Source organism: Delphinus delphis, chromosome 6 (genome assembly GCF_949987515.2).
Source record: "Delphinus delphis chromosome 6, mDelDel1.2, whole genome shotgun sequence".
Taxonomy (NCBI): Eukaryota; Metazoa; Chordata; class Mammalia; order Artiodactyla; family Delphinidae; genus Delphinus; species Delphinus delphis.
In genome coordinates this window covers 109101886-109128804 of record NC_082688.1, presented here as the reverse complement: position 1 = coordinate 109128804, position 26919 = coordinate 109101886, and the positions used below count along the sequence as shown (strand labels likewise).

The 26919-nt window shown below is 40.7% G+C and overlaps 1 protein-coding gene and 1 long non-coding RNA gene across 10 annotated transcripts in view; one reads left to right on the top strand and one right to left on the bottom strand.

Moving 5' to 3' along the window:
* Positions 1–16593: 16593 nt before the first annotated feature.
* LOC132427612 (uncharacterized) lies at positions 16594–24629 on the bottom strand. The gene is made up of 3 exons (XR_009519954.1): positions 24569–24629; positions 24366–24419; positions 16594–16862 (listed from the first exon to the last, which is right to left on the bottom strand). It is a non-coding gene; the product is annotated as an uncharacterized lncRNA (long non-coding RNA).
* Positions 24630–25648: 1019 nt separating this feature from the next.
* SAP30 (Sin3A associated protein 30) overlaps positions 25649–26919 on the top strand; it is a 75484-nt gene continuing 74213 nt past the window's right edge. For all 9 annotated transcript variants that reach the window (XR_009519950.1, XR_009519948.1, XR_009519947.1 and 6 more), the window contains exon 1: positions 25649–26268. Coding sequence is in view for 2 of the 9 variants with exons in the window: in XM_060015287.1 (XP_059871270.1) it covers positions 25948–26268 (321 nt within the window). In the remaining 7 variants the exon portion in view is untranslated. The remainder of the gene's footprint in view (positions 26269–26919) is intronic.

Below are 26919 nucleotides of genomic sequence, written 5' to 3'. Positions count from 1 at the left end.
TTTTCAGATGATGGAAATGTTCTGGAACTGGCTTGTGGTGATGGTTGCACAACTGTATAGATTAACTGAAAATCACTGAACTGTACACTTATAATGGGAAAGTTTGTGATATGTAAAATATGCCTCAGTGAAGCCTTTTTTTTTTTAAAGGCCAATGACTTATTTTTCCACTTGCAGAGTACTGAATCCAAAATAGTCAAGAACAATTTAAACTTTAACAGTAAGAGCTGCAGAATACAGTATGAAAATAGAGGCATCATTTGGGAGGGAGTGAATACTACTCTTCTGTTTTAGGAAACAGTAGTTAAGAGAGTCAGCAGCTATTGAATTGTATAATAACATTGTTAATTTAGCCCATATTTAGCTGAATATCTATGGCTTTCATACAGGAGGAAGATAATTCTGTTGTAATTTTTTTTGAAAATAATTTTTTGTCTACTGTTTTGTAGGTGTTTCCAGTTAAAGTAAATTTGTGATATATTAATACTGTGCTGATCTTATATCTAGCCAATGACAGTTTTAAGTTTGGTAATGACTAAAAATTGTAAATTCTGGTGTAAATACTCATAAGGGTGAAATATTTACAACTTTGCCCCCTAAATAATTTTGATTCTATGCTTAGTAGTTTGATGGTATTTAAAAATTGTTTGCAAACGATATGAGATTTTTCAGATGTACTTTAAAAAATATCCATCAAAATTCAAAGTCTAGAATTCTAATTAGACTAAAACAATGCACTTATGCAGAGTTGAAGATTGGACTAATTAGCAAAGAAGAAAGAGTATTTACTCTGTCTAGTAGGACAAGCTGAAAGTTAAAAGGACAATAAAAATTGAACTGATCGGGCTTCCCTGGTGGTGCAGTGGTTAAGAGTCCGCCTGCCGATGCAGGGGACACGGGTTCGTGCCCCGGTCCGGGAAGATCCCACATGCTGCGGAGCGGCTGGGCCCGTGAGCCATGGCCGCTGAGCCTGCACTTCCGGAGCCTGTGCTCCGCAACGGGAGAGGCCACACAGTGAGAGGCCCGCGTACCGCAAAAAAAAAAAAAAAAAAAAAAAAAAAAATTGAACTGATCTTACTTTGTGGAAAACTGTCATTCTAGGAATTTCTGTAACCAGGTCTCTGGACACTGACCCCACCTTTGTACAGACACAGCAGTGCTCTGTCTATTCAGTAACCTCTAAGCCTGTCTCATTCCCACATTTTTTTGTGTTGTTTTTTGAGAGGGGGGTGGCAAGGTGAGGGTTGGTCTGAAGGATCTTGGGAATGGAGTGAATGTAACATAGAATCTGAGTCTGCTCTCCCTGGTGAGTAGGAAATCAAAAGAAAGTCTATTCTCAAAAATCAAAAACAGAAATCAGTGAGGTAACTCCACACAAATGTGAAATACTCTTAATGTGGATAAGATTTAACCAAAAGAATCTGTATTTCTCAATCTTTTCTCCTGCACAAGATTCCTGGCATCCTACTTTCATGAGTCTGGATTCATTTTCAGGTTCCAATGCAAATCTTCCAGTGCCAATGCTGCTTCCCAACCTGCACACCCCTCTCGCCACTGCAGCTTCCTAAAATACAGTCGCTTCATAAAAACCTTAAACCTGCGTGCCTCCAAAATGTCTGTATTATGTCTAAAGCAAGTGAGAGAAAAAGACACTAAAAACACACGTGCTGATTTATGACACAAGAGATGAGCCAAGGAGAAGACAGAAGATGCAGGGAGGTGATTGTGACAAGCAGTAATGATAAGGGCGGGTCATGGGCCAGGTTGCACAAAGTGGTAGCTGTATACAGAGGGACATTAGGTTTTATAAAATTTATGGCTAATGCCATATGTATTTAACAACAGAATGTGATACACGGTACCATTTATTTAATAAACATAGTGTCTGCTGTGTGCCAGCCACTGTTCTAAGTGCTCTAAAAATATCTAATCCTCCTAAAGCCAATGAGATAGAAATACTAGTGTTATCTTCACTTTTACAGAGGAAGTCACTGAGGCAAAGAGAATTAGTTACTTGCCTGAGGTCACAGTATCAGCCAGTATCCAGTCAGGAAAAGAAAAACCACTTTGGGTATTTCAGAAGGAATGTTATTACCTCTATTTTTGACGGAATCCCTACAGAAGGACTGGAGGAGCAAAAGGGAGAGAGTGTGGCTATCCACAGGGTACTTCGATAAAAGCCAGCATCCCTGCTCTTGGGACACAAAACAGAAAGCAGTGTCATCCAAAACCCACAAATGTGTGCTTCTGAGGTTTTTGGAACGTAACTGTTGGCGTTACTAGAACTATCTCTGCTAGCTGCTTTGCAGGAAGCCAGCAGCCTTCGGGCACCCCTGTTCCTGGAGTCATCATAGAGGAGCACAGTGCTGCCGAGGCTGCTGGAGCCCGAAGAAAGGAGGAGTGCCTTCCACTCTCCTCCTGCCCACTGATCTCCTGTCAGCAGAACCGAACTGGAGACCTCCTGGCAAGTGAGTCTGGGACATGTCCTTTAGGGTTCCAGAACCCTTTAGGGTTCCAGAATCCAGAGGAGAGAGTAGAGCGAGAAAGGAACTGAGAGACAATTGACAACCTGCACAGTCAAACAACTGGCAAGTGGCCAAGCTTGAACCTCAAGCAGTCTGGTTCCCGAGTCCATGCTCTCAACTACTACGCTGTGCTATGGCACTAGGATGTACTGTAACAAGAGTATTTCATACATTTTAAATTAACATCTGATCATAAATGTCAATCAGCAGCAAAGAAATTGTAGGACTTGTATACATTAAATATTCCAGAAATATTTAGCAAGTTCCTACTTTGTGCCAGGTGCTGTTCTACTAGAAATACATTGAAAGGGAGGGGAAAAAAAGAACAGAAAAGAGGGAAGAGAGCTCCTTTCTCCCTATTTCAGATTGAACAAAATTCTCTGGGAAAGATTCCAGCTGGCTTGGCTTGAATCATGGGCCCACCCACTGGACCAAGTGCTTTAGCTGCTGTGTGAGTATTGGGGAAATAACCTAGTGGAAATGCCCTTTATAATCCTGAGACAAGGATTTGAGTGCAGGTAGTTTATCTGGAGGATTCAGGAAACACCAGTAGGAGGTGGGGAAGTGAGACAAAGAAGGGAAGGCAGTAAATAAAGGGCGCCTTATTAAGCCAGCTACCACTGGTAATGCCTGGAGCATAATCCCATGGGAAAACTTGGAAATGGTATGAAACACATGCCTCAAAGTTACCTACCTGAGGAGCAAGAGAGCTGGGGTATCTGTACAACAGACCCTGTCAGTCATTAGGTGAGAGCTGCTGAGATGAGAGCCTGATAATTCCCTGCATTTCCGAATTGCCCTGACCCCAGGGACAGGGCTGCCTTCCATTCTTGGGAGAAAGCCCTCGGGCAAAGATACAGACACCAGTAACAGGAAAGCAGCCTGAGGAATTGAAGTGGTGAAGGCCAGAGAGTTACCAGCAAGGATCTGAAGGGTCTACTGCACTTAATTTCTTCATCAGATAAAAATTTCCTCTACACAGAGTTGTTATGATTTCAAAGGAAATAATGCCTGGAAAGAGTTTTATGAAGTAGAAAGTCTAATACAAACAATTATTGTTTGGAAGTTTCTTGAAGGTAAGGAATGTGTATCATGTTTTATATCTCTCCTAGGACCTTGCACAGTGCTGTATATATGTCATAGGCTCAAATATTCACCGAGTGAATTTGTCAATTTAATTAATAACTGAACATATTCCTTTTAGGTTTACAAAAGGTGGACTTATTTTTAAACTGTCATTAAGATCAATAACTCACTTCTGCTAACTTCTGAAAGAATTTTTCATGTTTCAAGAGTTTTAAGTAACGTGGTCTTGTTCTAGTCCTTCTATTATTCATCTTAACTCTAGACAGTGGTAGATAACTCTATTAATCACCTACCCAATAACCATTCTCCTGTTCCTTCTTATATTAAGAAATACCTTGATTATAATAAATAGGGTATTCATAGATTATTGCTGGTTCAAGTCAATCATGAGAATGCTACTCTAAACAGCATGGGGGAAAGTCAGGAAAATCACAGGTACCGACCCTGACACTGATGAACTCCTGAAGCATCACCAGTCTTCTATTACTTCAGAAAAATAAACGCCCAACAATACTGTTAAGCAGGTATTCTGTTTTATGCAGCCAGTGATTCATAACTTTTTAAATAACTTTTTTCCCCTCTTTTTGCATAGCAATCCCAGGACAAGTCATTTTATTTCTGGAGTAAATTATTTAAGATAGTAACTTATCAGGACACACAGATGAGCAGTAAGCGGTTAGACACACTAGTCGTAATCCTTCTGCATTCCCCTCTGACTAAGGCAAGCTCACAGGATTCCCCACAGCCCTCTTCCTGTGCTCTCCCTGCAGCATTCACTTTGATATTTTAAAACTTACGTCTCAAGAAGCTCAGCAGGGCTCTGTCACAGAAAGTGGTAGTGAGGTGATGACCTTTCAGATATCAGTTAATGTAGCATAATTAGTCACCATGGTCTCCTCTGCCCAGCTTCTTGGGTTGGCTCCACCACATTCAAAACATACGTTCTCTGTTCTCCCTCCAGAATATATTTTGAATCTCTAATTATCTCCATCTCTGCAATAATCACACAAGTTCAAGCTGCAATAATTTCTTACCCAGAATACAGCAATAGACTCTGGTCTCCCTAATTCCAGGAACTCTTGGCCTTAACAATCCTTCTTCCACGGAATAGCCAGAATGATCTTCTCAAAACATAAGTCAGATCAATTGCTTCCCAGCATAAAACTTTTCAGTGGCCTACCGTTTCACACAAAATAAAATCCAACACCTTGGACTTCCCTGGTGGTGCTGTGGTTAAGAATCCACCTGCCAATGCAGGGGACGTGGGTTTGAGCCCTGGTCTGGGAAGATCCCCCATACCACGGAGCAACTAAGCCCGTGAGCCACAACTACTGAGCCCTTGTGCCACAACTACTGAAGCCTGCATGCCTAGAGCCCGTGCTCTGCAATAAGAGAAGCCACTGCAATGAGAAGCCCATGCACTGCAACGAAGAGTAGCCCCCACTCACCGCATCTAGAGAAAGCCCATGTGCCACAACAAAGACCCAACACAGCCAGAAATAAATAAATAATCTTGGGAAAAAAAAAAAACCAACACCTTACCATTGCACACAATGCCCTGCATCATCCTGTCTCTGACATCAGCCCCCATGGCTCCCTGTCCCTCACGCCATAGTTATATAGACTATCTTTCAGCTCCTTAAACGCCAAATCTTGTGCCTCAAGGCCTTTGCACAAGCTATTCCTTCTGCCTAGAAGACTTTTACCTTCTTTCTCATCATAGCTGGCTCCTTCACTTCAGGTTTAAGCTTAACTATAAAGTTGCTGCCCAAATTTCTCTCATAACAGTTATCACACTCATCACTAACTGTAATAATATGTGTATCTGTTTGCTTATTAGTTTAGGGGGTCTATTCTCAGCTAGACCCCAGTTGGGCAGAGATGGTTTCTTTTCTTCTCCTTTAACACAGCACTTGGTACATGAGTGCTTGTAAATTCAATTAAATGAATTAATCAATGAAGTAATAGTACTGATTTGACTTGAAAGCAATCCCCAGAGTCCAAACTGGATTTTTTTTTTTGTCCTTCCATGTAAAAGAGGGATGTGTGATTGCAGCTTTCAGCATTATGATAAACTAAGTACTTGGGTATTTTTGTGTTCTTCTAAGAATTATTTCCTGAGTAAATTATTCTTTTTAATGCATTACTAGGATGGCAGAAAATGGGGGAAATATCTAAGGAATTCCCCTCTGCCAAAATAAGGGCCAGGGTAGGGGGAGACCCCAACCATGAGCTAAACTCAGGAGTGGTAGCTTTGAGGGCTAGGTAAACCTGAGGCCCAGGTCAGCCCTGAGAACAAATGCCCAGGGCAGCAGTTTAATGTGTGACCCTAACCTGTAGGCCCACAACAAGGAAGGGAAACTAACTGGAGCCAACATTAACTCAGGCCTTTTGAAGAAACTAAAAAGCATATTGGTAGCACATTTTGTTTCTTCACAGAAACATATGAGAATCCTCAGTTGGGAGAACATTCCAATTTAATGTTGCAGAAAAATCACAGATCAAATTAAGTACAAAATCAAAGATGACCAAGCAAATGAAGAAGCAAGCCACTGTTGAACAAACCCAAGGAATTCAGATATTGCAGTCATTAGATTTGGAATATAAAAATCCTTAATAGGAAAAAGGACAAAATGATAAAGATGAGGAAGTAACTGGTGTCTATTAGGAACGGCAAGAAAGATTTGAAAATTAACCAACTGGATCTTCCAGACGTAAAAAACATAATTGTTGACATATTAATGAATGGGCTAAACAGATAAGATAGAGCCGAAAACAAAATTAAACTGGAAGATGTTATTAAGAAATTACCTAGAATGAAGCACAGAAGAAGGACATGAAAAATATTCAAAAATGAAGTTGAGAAACGTTGGAAATAGAATGTTTATCACTATTCCAATATGTTTAATGAGTTCTAGAAAAAAAGAGACAGAGAAAACAAGGAATGGTACTATTTTAATATTGTAGGTGAATTTTTTTATAATGAAAAATATGAATTCAAAGTTAAGAAGCACAAAATAACTCAAGTAGTTTAATAAAAATAAACCAACAACAAATACTGCAAGTTGAATTTGCAGAATATCAAAGATAAATGATTTAAAAAGAAGCTAGAGAGAAAAGACAGTTTCCCTATGAAGGAAGACAGACTTCTCAATAGCAACAATGGGAGCCAAAAGACAGTGAAATAATACATGTCAAGTGCTGAAGGAAAATGACTGTCATCCTAGAACTGTGTGCACCCAGCAAAATGATCTTGCAATATAAGTGCACATAAAAATATTTTAAGATTAAAGAAAGTTGTGAGACTCAACAGACTAGCCCTAACAGGACTTCTAAAGTAAGTACTACTGAAGAAGGAAAATAACCCTAGAAGTACAGTGTGAATACAAGAAGGACTAGTTAGCATTAAAGGAAAAAAAAATAGTTGCCAGTATGAGAAAAGAGAGACAGGAAATAGAAAATAACCAGTTAGAACACAGAGATAAACATGAAAAATATAGAAGAGCATCAGAGATAAATGTGACAAAGTGAAAAAGTCTAGCTTCATGTACCTTGAGTTCCAAAAGATGAAGAGAGAAAATGGAGGAAAGATAATTGAAGAAATAATAGCCAAGAATTTTGCACAACTGATAAAAGACACCCATAGATTTAAAAACACACAGGGAATTCCCTGGCGGTTCAGTGGCTAGGGCTCTGCGCTTCCACTGCAGGGGGCATGGGTTTGAGGGCTGGATCCCTGGTCAGGGAACTAAGGTCCCGCATGCCATGGGGCGTGGCCAAATAAATAAATAAAAAATAAATAAAAGCAGTTGTGCCTTACCAAAAAATAAATAAAAACAAAAACCCCTCAACCTAAGCCTCACACCTTACACAAATATTAACTCAAAATGGATAATGGACTTCAACATAAAATGCAAAACTATAAACTTTTTAGAAAAACAACAACACAGGAGAAAATCTTTGGGATCTAGAGCTAAGGAAAGAGTTCTTAGACTTAACACCAAAAGCACAATCCATAAAAGGAAAAACTGATAAATCAGATCTCATGAAAACTAAAAGATTTTCTCTGTGAAAAACATTGAGAGGATGAAAAGACAAGTTACACAATGGGAGAAAATATTTGCAAACCACATGTCTGGGAAAGGCCTAATGTCTATATTATATAAAGAACTCTCAAAACTCAACAGTAAAAAAAAAAATCCAATTAGAACAATGAACAAAAGAGATGAACAAACACTTACCCAAGCAGGTACAGTATATGCATGGTAAATCAGCAGATGAAGAGGTGTTCAATATGATTAGCCATTAGGGAAATGCAAATTAAAACCACAATGACATATCACTACACACTTATCAGAATGGCTAAAATAAAATTAGTGACAACACCCAATGGTGGAAAAAATACAGGGAAGCTGTATCAATCACTCATCCATTGTTGCTGGCAATATAAAATGGTACAGACACTCTGGGAAACAGTTTGCAGTTCTTAAAAACCTAAGCATGAAACTATATACAGCCCAGCAACTGCACACCTGGGAATCTATCCCAGAAAAATGAAGTCTTTATGTTCACACAAGAACCTGTACATGAATATTTACAGCAGCATTGTTCATAATTGCCCCCAAATGGAAACAGCCCAGATGTCCTTCATCAGGTGAATGATTAAACAGACTGTTTTACATTGGTACTGTAAAATAAAAAGTACTCAGCAATAAAAAGGAGCAGATTATTGACACATGCAACAACCTGGGTGAATCTCCAGAGTATTGTGTTGAGTTAAAAAAAAATCCCCAAACTTACATACTGTGTAATTTCATGTATTTTTATATATTTTGTTTTCAAATGACAAAAATTATAGAAATGGAGAACAGTTTAGTGGTTTCCTGGGATTAAAGAGGGGGTGGGGTCAAGAGGGACATGGGTGTGGCTATAAAAGGGAACATGAAGGATTTCTGTGGTGATTGAAATATTCTGAATCTTGACTGTCAGTGTCAATTCTGGGCTGTGATATTGAACTATATAGTTTTGCAAGAGGAAGCTGGGTAAAATGTACACAGGATCTCTGTAATGTGCCTCACAACTGTATGACAATCTGCAATTATCTCAAAAGTTTTATTTTAAAAATTATAATAACGAGCTAATGGAGGGGGAAATGGAACAATAAAAAATATTTAATTGATTTTTTAAAAAGGCAAGAAAGAAGAACATGAACAAAGATGCAACAAATGCGAAACACACAGCAAGATGGTAGTTTAAAATTCAAGTGCATAATTAAATATACGAAATAATTCGATTGAAAGACAAAGATTGTCAGATTTATTACATAAGCAAAACCCAATCCTCTGCTGTTTAAACAAGATACGCCATAAATACGGCACAGAAAAAGTGAAAGTAAAAGAATGGAAAATGATGTATCATAAAAACGTTAGCCAAAGAAATCTAGTATAGCTACCCTAATATCAAACAAAGTCAAATTTGTGTCCGTTATTACTAGAGACAAAAAGAACATTTCTCAAAAGAATCAACATATCAAGAGGATATAAAGTCCCTACATATTAAAAGATAAGAAATATCATGATCAGTCAACTGGAAAATTTAGGCCAAATAGAAAAATTCCTTGAAAAACAATGCCTTAACAAAACTGACAGGTGAAGAAATAGAATATCTGAATGGTCCTTCATCTATTAATAAACTTAGCCTGTACTTAACCTTCCCATGAAGAAAACTCCAGGCACATATTTTTTTTCACCAGTGAAGTCTAGCAAGCATTTAGGAAGTTCACAAATTCTTCCAGAGAATACAAAAAGAGGAAACATTTTTGAACTTGTGTTATGAAGTAAACAGAACCTTGGTACTAGAGTTGCCCAATTAAAACTAACTTCATATAAGCAATGAACACTTTTTAGTATAAAATATTGCACAGGATATACTTATAATGCTAAAAATTACTCATTGTTTATTTGAAATTCAAATTTAACTGGGTGTCCCACACTTTTATTTGCTAAATCTAGCTACTGTATTGGTAACAATACCTGATAAGGACTTTACAAGAAAAGTAAATTACAGGCCAGTGTCTTATGAACCTACAGGCAGTAATCCTGAACAAAATATTGATAAATCCAGCAACATAGAAAAAGGATAACATGATGACAAATTTGGTAGTCTTCCAGAAATGCAAGATTAGTTTAACACTTAAAAGTATCAGTCATTGTGATTTGCTACATTAATGGACTGAAAAGAAAAAAAATCATAAAATCATCTCCAAATGCAGAAAAAGCATTTCATAAAATGCAACACCCATTTATGATTTTTAAAATTTTTAGCAAAGTAATAGTAAAAGAGAACATCCTTAATCTAATAAATATAACTCCAAAAACCCTACAGAAAACATTGCATTTAATATGAAATGTTGAAGTAAGTTTTCCCCTGAAATTGGGAATGAGACAAGGAGATCCACTATCACACTTGTACTCAATCATGTATTGGAGGTCTTGGTCGGTGTAATAAAGCATTCCCTTCTTTTCCCCCTGCCCCCTCCATAAGTAAAAGAACTGGAAAGAAAGCAACAGTGTAATACGTAAAGTAATATATATGTATAATATAAAGTAAATTTTTAAATACTCTTTAAAAATCCAAATTCATCTGTAGATTTAGTGAGATCACAATATAATTCCCAGCACATTTTTAAAGAATTTGACAAGCTGATCCCAAAATTTATGTAGAAATGCAATAGGCCAAGAAAAGCCGGTAATATTAAAGTAGAATGCAGTTGGAAGACACACTATCATATATCAAGATGATTATTAAGTGGCAGTAGCTAAGCAGTGTGGTATTGGTGAAAATATAGACATGTAGATCAATGGAACAGAAAAGGCCTACATATATAAAATGCCTTGATTTATGACAAAAGAATCACTACAGTGCAATGGGGATAGGATGACTTTTTAAAATAAATGGTGCTAGACTGAGTATCCTCATAGACAAAAATTAAATTGAAGTACTTCACATCATACACAAATATCAATTCTAGGTGGATTGCAGTTCTAAATGTAAAAGGTAAAACAGGAGCTTCTAGAAGATAACAGAGGACAATACCTTCATGACCTTGCAGTAGGCAAAAAATTTTTAAATAAGACACAAAAAGCATTAATCACATAGAAAAACATTGATAAACAAGATTTTTGAAAATTAAGAACTTCTGTTCATCAAAGCGTGCAATTACGGGTATGAAAAGGCAAGCCCCAGCGGGAGAAAAGATATTTGCAGTACAAATATACCCAACAAAGATCTCATATCCAGAAAATATGAGGAACTCCTACAAATCAGTAAGAAAAAGACGTCATTTTTTTAATGTTCAAAAAGACTTGCACAGACATTTCACAAAAAGTTTTTCCAAACGGCTAATAAAGCTGTGAAAATATGCTCCACATCTGTAAGAGAAATGTAAGTTAAAACCATAATGAGATACCTCTATATATCACCATATGGATAAAATTTTACAAACTGGACATATCAAAATGTCAACAAGGATGCTGAGCATCTAACTCTTAGACTCTGGTAGTCAGAACCACTTTGAGAAATCATTTGACTGCATCTACTAAAGCTGATCGTAGACATAATTATGTCCCAGAAATTCTACTCCTAGGTCTATGTCCTCAGAAATGCTTATGTATATGTAAACATAGTCCCATAAACATATATTGGAATGTTTCTAATGGCATTTTTTGGTAATAGATTAAAAAAATCACTCATAGGGAGTTGGAGTGAATTGTCTAAGTGGAGAGTTTAGAAAAGGAACTTGGGTGTGGGCAGCCCAGCCACTTCTTTTCCCTTTTCTCCTAGGAGCAAGCTGCTTTCAGGAAACATGCATTCTGTTCTCTGCCTCCATGCCTTCTTTTTCAAAGTCCAGTGTGGGTGTGGCCTTTGGTTGAAAGGTTAGCTCTCTGATTCTGGGGTTTTTGAATTAAGTTCAGTTGCCTGCTGTACAAGTCAATTCTCTATATATCAGAAATAAGGGAATATTCAGTCTCCATATATGATGTCTTTTGTTTCCCTATTGCTTCATATTATTTAATGGGCCCCTTCAAGGTCCCCAAATCTGGTGCATTGGCCAAAATCATCAAGAAATAAGACAAAAAGTGAGGTGGATGGAGACCAAACATGCAGAGACTGAGACTTCTGGAGTGAGCTTGGAATGTAGCTTGAAGTTTTTGAGCCCAAACCATATGAATTCTCGACCTTGGCCTTTGAGGCTCATACTCTGTAATGTGGTAGATGTTTACACTCACACAGTTTGCTTTTAACTGCTGTGCTCTCTGAGGGTGTCTTTAACTCTTAGGTCATGTGGGTCTTTCACTCTGGTGGGCTACTGAAATTTATGGTAATAGGCAAATAGCTGTTTTTAGAAGAGCCCTGCTAGCCATAGGAAGCATGCATGAGTCCCAGCAAAGAAAATACCTCTAACAAGCAAATAACCTCCAGCAAAGACAGGTGGGCCTTGCTGGCTGGCCTAAGCAAGTGAAGCCTCAGCTTCACAGGTCAAGCTAGGCTCAGCAAACTTATAAGACCTTCAGAGGCCTCAGTAAAGGGAAGGCCAAGAGGACCTTAGCAGACAGGAGTCTTAGCAGACAGCAGCACCTTTGCCCACTTGTGGATGTGCAGCCCCCCACAAATCAGCTGATTTCTACAGCCTGTGGAAACCCTAATAAACAAGGACATGATTGTAGGCAAAAGAGTCTTCCCCTATACCGACCCATCAGACATGAGAGGCAGTCAATTATTTGCTGCTTATACTGTATTTTTTCAGCTGGGTCTACAGTCAAGGACATATCCTGCACCCAAGTTTCATGTGTGTTATAAAGGACTTATGTTTGAACTTCTAGCTTCAAATTGTCACTGCCAGGCCTAGTTAGACAATGTGGATAGGCATATCTAAATCCTACCCGTTTGTATTTTATTTTTGTCTACCTACAGGGCCAAAGGAGGAAACTATTCAGTACTAACCTCCTGGATTCATGTGGCTTGTCCACAGGCTCTTGAGAGTCACTCATTACCTACTAGGTTGACTTTAATTCTTTGACTCCATTTGTTCTGACCATGGCTTTATCTGCCATGCTACAGTCAAATTGTAGCTTCGTTTATAGGAAGGGAGAGGACTTATATTAATAAATAATGGGAGTTCTTATTATAAAGACTATGCCATCTTTTTGAGTTGGAGTTAGAAAAATAACTCAATGAAATGATTACAAATCCGAAGGTTAAAAAGGGAGTTTAGAAGACTGTGCTTAGAATATTGTCTCTAGGAATCAGATGTGCTTAGAAAGTCAAGGAGAAGCTAGGGTGGCTTGAAAAGTACGCGTCAGTCTTGTCTTCTGAACAGTAATAATAGTATAGAGACAAAATAAGGAAGATGGGGGACTTCCCTGGTGGTGCAGTGGTTAAGAATCCGCCTGCCAATGCAGGGGACACGGGTTCGAGCCCTGGTCTGGGAAGATCCCACATGCCGCGGAGCAACTAAGCCCGTGCGCCACAACTACTGAGCCTGTTCTCTAGAGCCCACAAGCCACAACTACTGAAGCACGTGCGCCTAGAGCCTGTGCTCCACAACAGGAGAAGCCACCGCAATGAGAAGCCCGTGCACCACAACGAAGAGTAGCCCCCACTCGCCGCAACTAGAAGAGGCCTGTGCACAACAACGAAGACCCAACGCAGCCAAAAATAAATAAATTAATTAATTTTTTAAAAAAATAAGGAAGATGGGCTGATTGCACTGGAGGAAGAGAGAGGTTTCCTTAGGAGACTATCTGACCTCTTGGAGAGACAGCTTCTGGGGGAACAGACTAGGAAGATGCAAAATGGTAAAATGAGATCTTGAATTCCAGGATAGACAAGTATAAGAGAGAAATGGAGATGCACTTGGATTTAAGTGTTCTTAAAACTTTATAAAATGGGGAAACACCTTCACTGTTACTAGATCAGAAAATGACTGTGGCCCAAAGAAATCTGACAGAGGAAGAAAGGCAAGATCTCAAAGGGGCAGACTGGAATGACTCCCCAAAAGGAATCAGGATCTGGAGAACTGAGATGCAGTTTCTAAGGGCATAGATTGACTTTGTAAGGACAATTAGGGAAGCACTTCTTAAAGACTGGGGCTTGACTTGCAGGGAATTTAATTTTTCTTTGGGAACTTGACAATGGGAGGTTGTTTATATTCAAATGTGGTTTTATTATTGAAGTATCTTTATGTTTTAATTTTAAGTCAGTAAAGAGTCTCTGCTTACTATGGTCACAACGTGCCTAGATAGAATTCGAGGTAGGAAATAGAAGAGAGAGTGAATTTTCAGCCTTGGGCACAGAATAGTCCTTGGAAGGGATTGGATTAATGTCATGTTTTGAACCATTTCAGAGCCTTCTGTGGGAACAGACCTACATCACACACTTTGTGATCTAGGAGAAATCACAAAGGGGTGGTGATGAGTATTGAGAGGGGGACAGACTTCTGAAAGTGGGAGCAAAATTACCCTGGTTGAATGCTGAGCTCCTCCCGAAGAGGACAACCCCATGCCCAGAGGACTCTGGGCTTAAGGTCTAAGCACGGTGGACCAACAGAAGGAAACCCACAGAATGGCCAGTAGGGGAGGGGAAATGATTCCTTACCTCACTCAGTTCCCTCACTCACTCCTGCCCTGAGGAAGTGGGATGACTTATCTGGTGAGTCGGAAAGAAACTGGGTATTCCTCTTCCAGCCCCTCCTCCGTCCGTCTTGGGAGTCAGCCTGCCTCAGACTGCACACATTCTGCTCTGTTCTCTGCCACGTGGCAAAGGAAAGGCAGTCTGTGGTTTTCCAGCTCACCTGTGATTTGACCAGTTCATTGTTATTGCCTACAGAGGGGGACTGCATTCCCCAATATTAGCTTTATCAGTAAGAAAGGAGATCCTATGGTTCTCTACCAGCCCTATTTTTTGGTCTTCTTTATAAATAGATTCAAGATTCAGATGAGGAGTACTGGTACTATCTACTTGGTTCCATCGAATTTCTAAGAGGCTGGTTTCAGAGATAAGATGACTCCAGCATAGTGCTTGAAGGATGAATAGATGGATGGCATAAAAGCAAGGGATGACAGTTGCCAAAGAAGAAAATAGCACACTCAAAAGCACAGATGCTTTTGACAGCGTGGTGTGTTCTGGGTGGCTCAGTAATGCAGAAGCGTGGAGTGCAAGGCAAGAAGTGGTAGAAAAAGGCAAGGCAGGGGCCAACTTTGGAAGGGCTCAGACTTTATCCTGTAGGTGATGGGAAACAGCGGGGTGGGGAGAGAATGGAAGAAGTGTTTCAAGCACAGGACATACTGGGAGGTGTAGAACTGAAGATAAATGCTCACTACCCTTCTAAGGAGCTTGACTATTAAGGCAGTGAGGGAGCTTAGATAAATATCTAGACTGCCTCTTAGAGTTAAGGGGAGGATTGGCTTGTATGGGGTGTTGTTTTAACATGCAAGAAACTTGAGCAACTTGCAGGTTGTAGGAAAAGACTGAAGATATAGGATGGAGGGGAAGATAACTAATGGGACAAAACACTTAGGGAGGTGAGAGGTAATAACATCTAGGACACAAATAAAAGGATTCTTCTCTCTTCCACCAAAGAAGGCAAGTTTTGTTAGAATACAGATTTGTTGGTAAGCACAGGTAACAAATTTCTGTCTATTAGTATCAATTTTCTTGTTAAATAGCAGGTTGGTCTTTGGGTGAAAATGAGGAGATAGATGGTGGAATGGGAGGCCAGAGACATTTCAATACTCTTGAGTACTAACAATTCAGTACTCGCTAGGGATGGGCAGAAGGACCTGCAGTGAAACACTGTGGAGGAAGAGTGGTCACTAGGCCTGGACTGAACAAGAGCTGAGTTTTGCCAAGCAGATGAGAAGGAAGGTTTTCAAGAGAATTGAAAGTGGCTAAAGTGACAGAACATAGCATATGAATAGAAGAGTAACTGAAAAATGTTAATTCCTCATTGTAGCCACACCCTGAAGGCGCTGTTGCTGGATATAGGAGTGACAGTTTCTCTAGTGGGACTGAGAAGGTGCCAATGGCAAAAAAAAAAAAAAAAAAGGACTTTATTTATTTATGTTTGCTTATCAGAACAGTATCTAATTCACCCTCATTCTTTTTTTAAACAAAAAGAGGCCTTTTATGAACCATATATAACACCCACATTAAAGGTAACACAGCATTAAAACAAATGTAGCAAGAACTATTGGTATTATCAAAAATTCACAGAAACACACAAATAGTCCACACAACCTCTCATAGGAGTCTGTTGTGAACAAATAAAATATATCCCATCAGTAGGCATGACTTAAAAATCTGATTATATACTTTGTGGCAAAACTTCAAAAATTTCCTGCACAGTTAGGGAAGTGGTCCATAAGAGACCACCCTCACATCTGACACCAGCTTCAGAGTTCACAGTTTCCAAGAGCCCTGTTAGGTTTGATAATATATTTGAAGGATGCAGTGAACTCACTGTAAGTAGTTATATTCACACTTATGGCTTATTACAGCAAAGGGATACAGACTAAAATCAACCAAAGGAATAGGTGCACAGGGCAGAGTCCAGAAAAAGTCCAAATGTGCAGCTTCCAGTTGTCCTGTCCCAGTGGAGTCACGGACAGCATTACTTTCCCAGAAACAATGTGCAATGACACACACAGAATATTGCCAACTAGGGAAGCTTATCTGAGTCTTGGTTTCCAGAGCTTTTACTGGGACTCAGTTATGTAGACATGGTTGACAGCCCTCATGGCTGATTTTTAGTCTCCATCCCCTCTGGACATAGAGAGGATACCATGTGGCCCAAGGCCCCCAGGTAAACAAACCTACTCTTCCTAGAGATTACCTCCCAGGACATGAGGGCAAAGACCAGACCAGTAAGGTTAATTCTTTTTTTTTAAATAAATTTATTTATTTACTTATTTCTTTTTGGCGGCATTGGGTCTTCGTTGCTGCACGCAGGCCTTCTGTAGTTGCAGTGAGCAGGGGCTACTCTTTGTTGCAGTGCGCGGGCTTCTCATTGCAGTGGCTTCTCTTGTTGCAGAGCATGGGCTCTAGGCACACAGGCTTCAGTAGTTGCAGCACGTGGGCTCAGTAGTTGTGGCTTGCAGGCTCTAGAGTGCTGGCTTAGTAGTTGTGGTGCACGGCCTTAGTTGCTCCACGAAATGTGGGATCTTCTCGGACCAGGGATCGAACCCGTGTCCCCTGCATTGGCAAACAGATTCTTAACCACTGCGCCACCAGGGAAGTCCAGGTTAATTCTTTACTACACATCCCCAAAAGGTCAAAATACTCAATTCTCTGATTATATTCTTATAAAAAGTAGGCATTAATAACCTATTGTCTGGCCCCCAGCTACCTGAGTCTTATGTTTATTACTTCTTTGTGATTTTACTTCATAGCTAGGATTGTTGCATTAAGTTTTTCAAATTCATGTTGAGTTATAAATTTCATTTGTTTTATGGTAACAATTTCCCAGTAAATTTTCATCTTCTGTAAGAAAATCATTTTATTCTGTTTCACAGTTTCCTTACTGTATTTTTGAGTAGCTGTTGTGCATATGATTTTCATAATCCTCATATTTGGAAGAGCTGAATTTTCCTAGACTGTTATCAGGAGGTGGAAAGAAGGGCCAGGATAGCTTTACAGAACTAATCATTCGTGGGCTCTCTCCTCCATTGCTATAGCAAAAGACTTACTTTCTTAAAAGATGGCAACTCTGTGAAATCACATTTCCTCTGCCTCTCAGTACCTAACCTGGCTCTGAAAAGCTTCTGCACACAGTTCTCAATTTCCTGATTCATTCACAGGCTGCAGGGACCGAGGCTTTGCCTTCCAAAATAATATTATCACTTTTAGAAAGTTATTTTACTGGTGCTTTCTAAGATCTGCTATCTCTGATTAGGCACTTTCTATCCTCTCTCTCTCCCTCTTGGGTATTTGGACCCTATTCAATCTCATATCTCTCCCAAAATGTTTTCTTGAATTCCTACGTACACTTGCTGCACTGTGCTTCTGGTCTCAGTTGCCTACTACAGCGTTCACATGTAATTTTGGAGCCTTGGGGTTTTGTTAGTCAGCTGTTTGCTGAAAAGTCATGAACTTATTTTCATTCTCCTTGTTGCTGTGGATAGATTTCAAGAAAAGGAATAAGAGGTTTAAGAACTAAGCAGACCCCATGTTCTTATAGATTGATGATATAATTAATTTTTCTCCCATGTTCTCAAAAGAAATGAAGAAATTCTCTGAAAGTACTATGATTATTGGCTTTAGATAATGAACAAGAATGTTCTGGTTATCACCAGCCTAATTAGAGCCAATTATATAGATGTTCACACCTACTACGACATTAAGGCTATGTCTAGAAGATAATGTAACAAAGTAGTTTAATGGAAAATCATATAAGGCCTACAGTTTAGATTTAAAAATTTTAATGCAAGAGGCTCAGAGACAAGCAGCATTTTATTTTGATACGCTAAAAAGAAAACTGTTAGTAAAATGTTTCTCGTGAACCCAGGAAACTAGAGCATTGTATGGGAATGTGTAAGAAGGTCTTATTGGATCTTATCATAATCTAGTTGGATTATGGATGAGATGTCCCAAGAATTCTTGTTTTGATCCTGGGGATTTAAAGCTACGTTCAACTTATTTTTGAAGATTAATACCATTCCAAATTGGTAGTCAGCCACAGATAGTTTTGTATTTGTAGAGCAAACTCCAGCATTACCTGGGAACTACCTCTGCATTTTGTATGCCTCACATTCTGGTGAGAAGAAAATCATGGTGGAAGCAGCAGAGATGGGCTGACCAAGATGTTAGACTCCGAACACTATTAGGTTGCAGATGTTGTTTTAACATAAACAGTACTAGTCATAAACAAGCAACTTAAGAAAGGTGAGAAAAAAGCTGAGCATTTGGCAGTCACTTGGATCTAGGCGTAAGTCAAGTACACATTAAGGAGGGTAACCCTAGTGAAATATCTCCCACTCTGTGACAGGACCCCCAAGAAGCATAGGCCAAAAGTGGGGATATGGACTATAATCATTTGTTTGACTCAGAAATCCTCAAGCATGGGTTCAGGACTATTGGAACCCTTAACAACCTGAAAGAAGGCAATGAAACTCCTCTTTGGAAGAACAGAACATGATCCAATGCCTCAAATTATTTCCATAATTAAGTTTTCAAATAAAATGAATAGAAAACAATCAAAGATAATGGGATGAAAGAAGGGTCAAGAATTAGCCAGTACCAACAGAAACAACAGACAAAAAGACTTGATAACAAACATAGTCTTTATACCACTATGCTTGTTATGTTCATGAAAATAAGTCAAGCTTATAAATTTTGTCAAGGAACTGGAAATCATAAAAAGTGACATTTAAGATTTGAAAAATAACCAAATGGGAATTATAAAACTAGAAAATAGAATAGTTAAAGATATAAAAAACTATGGGTAAATTTTAGAGCAGATTAGGCACACCTAAATAGAGAATGACTGACTGGAAGATAGGTTAAAAGAAACATCCCAAATGAGGGAAGGAGAGACAAAATTAAAAATAAAAAATATTGAAGATAGAGCAAGAGACACTGGGATAGCCTAATATATATATCAAACTGGAGTCCCAGAAATGAGTGAGAGAATAAGGACCCAGACAATATGTGAAGAGATAATGGCTGAAAATTTCTGAGAATTGATTAAAGATGTTAATCTATAAGAAGCCCAGTGAAGTACAAGCAGGATTAAAAAAATAAAAGGCATTTTACTTTATGTGAAACCATAGAAAATCAAAGAGAGAAAAAAAATTTTAAAAGAAGCCAGAAAAAAAAAAGGTGATTCTGAAAGGAACTTTGCATTTTCTAGAAAGAAAGATTATCAGGCCAGATTTAAAAAGAAAATATGCAAAACCACATGTTTTAGAAACATATCTAAGACATCAGGATACAGAAAGGCTGAAAGTAAAAAGATGGAAAAATATATCATGCAAACACTAAGTAAAAGACAGGTGTTGTAACTATATTGATAGCAACCAGACAAAATAGACTTTAAGGCTAAAATCATTACAGAGATTATGAAGGTCACTACAGAATGTTAAAATGTTCAGTTCTGGGTTTACATAACAGTTTTTAATTTGTATAAATAATATGGTCTTAACATATGCAGAAGAAAAATTGACAGAACTAAGAAGAGAAATAAATCTACAAGCTAAGTGGGACATTTTAATTTAGTAATTAGTTGGAACAAGGAGACAAAAAGTCTGTAAGGATACATAAGACTGATTAGTCCATTTAATAATACCCAATGGGCATAAATAGAACACTGACCTAACAGCACAATATACATTGTTTTCAAGTACATACAGAATATTTTAAAAAATCAACCATATTGGTTAAAAAGCAAACCTCATTAAATTTTAGTGGATTTAGAGATACGAGACCATCTGTATATGTTTGGAAATTAAGACATCTCCATCCAAATAATTTAGGCATCAAAAATAATCATGAAGGAATTTAGATAATATTATGATGTGTGGGATGTAGACAAAATAGTATTCATAGGGAAACGTATACCTTCTAATGAACATATTTGTAAAGAAATTAGTAAAAGAATAGCAAAATAAACAAAGTAGAAGGAAATAATAAAAGAGAAGAACTGAAATAGAAAAAAATACCATAGAAACCATGAACAAAACTAAAATCAGTCCTTTGAAAGGTCTAATGAAATTGATAAAAACACTCTGGTGAGAAGGTAATACAGAAAAGTATCTTCATGATTTTGAAGGTACTAAGATACTAAGGAACTATTAAGTCACAAAAATGACCAGTCATAAAAGAAAAGATTGATATATTTTTTTCCACAGTAAAAGACTTTAGGGACTTCCCTGGTGGTGCAATGGTTAGGACTCCGCACTCCCGATGCACTGGGCCGGGGTTCGATCCCTGGTCAGGGAACTAGATCCCACATGCAAGCTGCAACTAAGAGTTCGCATGCCACAACTAAGGAGCCCGAGTGCCGCAACTAAGACCTGGTGCCACCAAATTAAATAAATAAATATTTTTTAAAAAATTAAAAGACTTTAACCTAAAGTCGCCACCACAGTCAAAAGGCAAGTGATAGAGTAGGAAAGATATTTGCAATACATAACTTCGAGAAACGGCTCTTATTCAGAATATATAAAGAACTACAAATCAATAGAAAAAGTCACAAACCCAATAGAAGAACAGCTGAAGTCCTAAACAGAAGCTTCCAAAGAGGAAAGCCCAAAGACCAATAAACATATAACCTCATTAGTAATCAGGAACACTCAATGTAAAATCGAGAGATAACAGACAAATCCATTGGATCGTTTAAAAAAAAAAAAAAAAAAGGCTTGTGGAAGTGTCAAAGTTTGGAAGTACCCAGTAAAGTTGCAGCTATGCATACTCTATGACTCAGCAATTCTGTTCCTAAATACCTGTCCTATTAAACTGTAAGCACAGAGGTATCAGGGCACATGTACACGAATGATCATGGCAAGGTTGCTTTTAATATCCCTAAACTGGAAACCCCTATGTCCATCAACAATAAAATGGTTAAATAAAGTGTATTTTATTCATCCACAATGAAAAGAGCTAGTTAAGCGAGGTACAAGCAGATCTTCAAGACAGTGAAGAAGCCAGAGAAAACAATAACAAAGTACACGATTCCACTTTTAAAAAGTTCAAAAACACACAAAAAACTAAAATGTCTTTTTAGAGTTCATAATTGTGCGGTAAAATTATAAAGAAAAGGCAGGTAGTGAATACCAGAAATCAGGATAGCTGCTGCTGGCCGGTGAGGGGTTAGATGGAGGAGGAGCACATGCGGTCACTCAGGGCTGTCAATCAAGGCCAGCGGCACAACTGGTGGGACCCAATGCAAAAATCTTCTTTCTTTCTTCCGTCGTCTCTCTCTCTCTCGACATGTCATGGTGTTTTCTAATTTGCTATTTAACGTCGCTCTCCCTTGGGTATAGCGATTCTTTTTGGTCAAAGGCAGACCCTCACAGGCAGCCGCGGCCTGACCCCCAACTCAGCGAGGGGCGGGGAGAGGGAGGGGCTGCGCACCACAGCGGTTACATCCTGCGTCAGCTCGGAGTGCTCAGGCCAGTGCAGAGATGGGCAAGGAGAGATCCGCCAGAACCCAGAAATTCAAAGATGAATGGTTAAGAATTTCATGATGATGATGAGCACTGAACCGCAAGCAGAGTGGAGAGAGTAACAGGTCGGAAGGGGTGGGCTTCTGAGCCTCTGCCCTGTGCCTCTGCGCTGTTTGCATGCCCAGAAAGCTGGCCCTGTTGACAATGTTCTATTTCTTGACCTGGAAAGTATTTATATAGATGCTTGTTTTACCAAAACTGCTTAAATTGGACATTTATGTTTTGTGCACTTTTTTGGTGTGCTTGCTGTATTTTAAACTAGGTAAAAGAAAGCATGGTATAAAACAGCATGATCCTTAGCTGCAATAAAATAGAATTATTCATGTATAGACATGTATATACTGGTATATGCATATAATTGTTTTTCTAGAAGGAAACACAGAACTTGCTAACATTGGTTGCTTTTAGGGACACAGATTTGGGGAGATGAGAGGAAATAGGCTTTTATTTTTCATATTGAAACTTTTTGTATTATTTGAATTTACCATCATGTTCATGTGAAGATTATGTACTAATTTGCATATTTTGAAATTAATTTATTTAATTGCTTATTTTGCAATAAACCCAGAAAAGTTCAATTATATTAAAAGCTTTAGAGGGAAGAAAGGCAGGGGAAAATGCTTTTCAAAGAATGTTTTGAACCCTTTCAGAAAGCAAAGAATATTTTGATGATGTCAAAAACACTCTTATAATTTAGGTTTCATAAATCATTTTCCATATTGTCTATTGTGAGGTAAATTTACCATGAAGCTAATGGATGTAAGGTTCAGAGTCCCTTAAAAGGCTTGTATCTAATTTTACATTCATAATTCTGTATATTTTTCTTAAAGAAGACCCCTCAGATTATATAAACTTGAAGCTCCCCAAAACCTGATTCCAACCTTGACTGTGAATTATACTTAGAGCAAGAAATTATTACCTGCCCTGAATATGAGGAGTTTTAGACATAAACAATGATCCATGGTTGTTAAGAAAATTTCTTTGTAGGGAAGACAGATTCACTGAAGAGATACTTTAAATCTCAAATTTACATGTCACCTACTCCAGGAATGTTTTCTACTTCTCAGAGGTGAATCATTTCCTTCTGTGTGCTAAGTCTGTACTTTTCCTCTAATTTTATTGAGGTATGTGTCTTAGTCTGTCTAGGCTACTATAAAAAATAAATACCATAGAGTAGGTGGCTTATAAACAAAAGAAATTTATTTCTTACAGTTCTGGACGGTGGGGAGTTCAAGATCAAGGTGCTGACCGGTTCATGGCTGGTGAGTGTCCACTTTCTGGTTGATAGATGGGCGTCTTCTCCCATGGATGGCAGGAGGAGTGAGGTTGCTCTCTAGAGCCTCTTTTCTGAGGGCACTAATCCCATTCCTGAGGGCTCCACCCTCATGGCCTAATCACCTCCCAAAGACCCTACCTTCAAATATTATCACACGAGGATTAGGTTTCAACATATGAATTTTGTGGGGACACAAACATTCAGTCTATAGCATGTATCATGTGCTTGTTAAGCTACCTGTGAGCTCCAAAATGGCTAGGACCCTCTCCCAATTATTTTTGTATCCCCAGAGCCTAGAAAAGATCCTAGCATGCAATAAATGAGTGACTGAAACTTCTAAAATTACTATATTGTCTGTAAAGGAAGCATAGTCACAATTCGTCACTTCAGTAAAATTCATATGAAATTGATATATAACTATACCGTACATGAACTGATTTGATCACATTTGCAGAAGGTAGACTATAAACTTTTAAGGGCAAGAACCAAACAATATTATAAATTATTTTAAATTATATAAAATTACAAAAAATATGAAAATCCAACATCCCAATATCACGTTTGCTTTAGACTGTTTTTAACAAATAAAAACTTACAAATGGAAACCACCTTTTAGCCATTCCCAGATACCATCCATTGGCCTCTCCTAAGAGATGACCACCACCTTGAAGCTGGTGTGTGTCCACTCTATCGATATAGTCTCATTTTTACTATTTAAGAAAATACATCTATAAACAGTATTATTCTGCGTTTTAATACTTCAAGCCAACAATATCTAAATACACATATAATGTGAGCCACATGTGTAGTTTTAAATGTTATAGTAGGCACATTTTGAAAAATGGGAACAGGTAAATTTTAATGTTTTATTTAACCCAGTATAGCCAAAATATAATCATTTGAACATGTAATCAATATAAAAAATGTTACTAAGCTAATCAATATTCTTTAAAAAAAGTCTGGTACTAAGTCTTTGAAATCCTGCTGGTAGTTTATACATACCGGCACATCACAGTTCAGATGCTAAATTTAGATTTCATAAAATTTAAGTTGAAAAAATAGATTCCTAACCAAGTTGTTCCAAACATATTTAAAAGTTTTCCAATAACTGAAATCAGTTTTAAAATTTTAAATGAATTAAAATTAACAGTTCAGTTTTTCAGTCACAATAACCACATTTCGAGTGCTAATATCCACATAAGGCTAGCAGACACACCGTTGGGCAGTGCAGCTTGAAAAGATAACACAAATACTCACCATTCAGCATCTTTCTTTTGCCCACTACATTTTTTTTTCTTCCTTTGCTATATCCTAAAACATAAGTGCACAGATGGACTGAATGGCACTGAAAATTCATCTATCAATAAGTTTACTCAGTAAATATAAAAGAACTTTAAAAAAAACCCTACTGCTTTCTATCTTTGTTTAAACAATGGGATAGTTAAACAAGATATACGTACTGATAAATAATGACGCGCTGCAATTAGCAAAGGCGCAGCTTTCGTACTAGCCTCTCCCAACCTTCCACCCCGCCCTCCACACGCACGCACGCACACGTACACATGCACACGCGCGCGCACACAGACACGTACACAGACACGCGCGCGCCGACGACGATCCCGGAACTGCGCTTTCCCTGCGCTCTCGGTCGGGCGCGCGCCTTCGGGCTCCGGGAGCCCCAGGCTGACCGAGACTCGGAGGGGCTACACGTCCCTTTTAAATGCTATTAGACCGGCTCCCAGTTCCCTCGAGGAGAAAGCGGAGAGGCAGGGGGTGGAAGCGAAAAGCAGCCCCGTTAAGTCCACTTGTCAGCAGCTCCACCTCAAGAAGCGACAGTGTGCGCCCCGCAAGCCAGCGCGTTCCTCGCAGGGACAATGCGAGGATCTGGAGGCGGCCTCCAGCCCGACATCGGCCCCATCCCGGCGCCGAGGTCGGGACGCGCGTTTCCCCCCGGCAGGCGCCCTCACAGACAGTCTGGGGCGTCAGTCAGCGGAACTGCTATCAGATCCCGTGGTGTTAGCTGCGGGACCTCCGGGACCCGAAAAATGCCAGGGCTTCTCCTCGGTCTGGGCTTCCCACAAAAACGTAGTCATACCAAAAACTTTTTCCACAGATACGAAAACAGCCCGAAACTGCTTTCCCACAAGCTCCCTCCCCTTCCCTCCTACTCCCGCCCCCCCGCGTTTTGTGCTTCGCCTCAGGAGTTGAGTAACCTCTTCGTATAAATTGCCAGCTCTGCAAAATTCAGTAGCTAAACACAGCCCAACTTCCCGGGAGAGACCAGAAGCCAGAAAACCTCGCAACCCCAACTACACGCCCCTGTTTTCACCGTGTTTCACCCCCCAAAAAAAAAGGCCCGGCCCGCCTCCGCGCCATGAATGCTGGGATAAGTAGTTCCCCTAAACCGCGAAGCGCTGGGTCAGATTGGAGCTCAGGTTGGTTCCCCGGAAGAAAACTACAATTCCCGTGGTGCCATGCGACAGAGTGGAAGGGGCGGGACGGGCAAGGGCGCAACGCGCTTGCGCAGGTCGAGGGCCGGAGGGAGGCGGAGGCGCAGTGGTCCAACTGCTGAGGAGTCTCCTCCATGTGACAGTGAGCGGCGTCCCGGCTCCAGGCGACGCCAGATTCGGTTCCCGACCCCAAGCCCCGTCCACGGTCCCGGCGCCAGCAGACACCGGCAGGCCGGGGGCCCGCGGTGTTGTCCGGAGGCCGCGGGCGCAGAGTGAGTAGCCGCCGCCGGGCAGGTGCCTGAGGGACAGCCTAGACCCCGACGTCTCCCGAGAGGCGAGCGGCGCGGCGAGCGGGGCTTCTGTCAGCGCGTCTCCGCGAGCGCGGGGACATGAACGGCTTCACGCCCGAAGACATGAGCCGCGGCGGGGACGCGGCCGTCGTCATGGCCGCCGTGGTCGCCGCTGCTGCCGCCGCCGCCGCCGCCTCGGCTGGGAACGGGGCCGGAGCGGGCGCCGGGGCCGAGGTGCCGGGCGCCGGTGGGGTCTCGGCAGCGGGGCCCCCGGGAGCGGCCGGGCCGGGCCCGGGGCAGCTGTGCTGTCTGCGCGAGGACGGCGAGCGGTGCGGCCGGGCGGCGGGCAACGCCAGCTTCAGCAAGAGGATCCAGAAGAGCATCTCCCAGAAGAAGGTGAAGATCGAGCTGGATAAGAGCGTAAGTGACGGCGGGACGGGCCTGCCCTGCGCGCCCCGCGGGCGCTTGGGGAGTGGAGCAGACGCGACGTCGGTGGGGTGCGGGGCCCCCAGACCTGGGCGCAGCGCGAGCCCGTTCCGGCGTCTCTAGTAGGAAGGAAACAACAATGTGCTGCAGCTCGGCCCTCCGCCCGCAGCCGACAGGCTCGCGCGCCGCGGACCCGCGCCCGCGCGCGACCTCACCCGCGCCCTGCCTCCTCCTCCTCCTCCGCGGAGGCCGGGGCGCGAAACAAAGGGGGCGGCCGAGCAGAGGGCCCGGAGTAGCTGTCCTGCAGCCCGGCGGCTCCTTGTGGAACGGAGGCGCCTTCTTTGTTTTGCTGCCCGAGCCGGCACTCGGCCCCGGGGAGTAGCTCCCCCGGTCTGGGGACAGTGGAGTGCTGGTAGGGCCTGACGCCGCGGGCGACAAGGATCCCGTTCCCCGTCCCGCGGGCGCGGGTGCAGGGGACGCCTGGCTGCGAGCCGAGCGGCCGTGTCAGCATCCCGGGCAGCCGCTCCCAACGTGGGGAGCGCGCAGCCTCTGCGGTTTTGCCCTCCGTTTGGCAGCCATCAGGGTTTCTTTCTTCGTCCTTTCGCACGTTTGTTCTTTTGACCGTCGCTGAGGTTTTTAGAAACG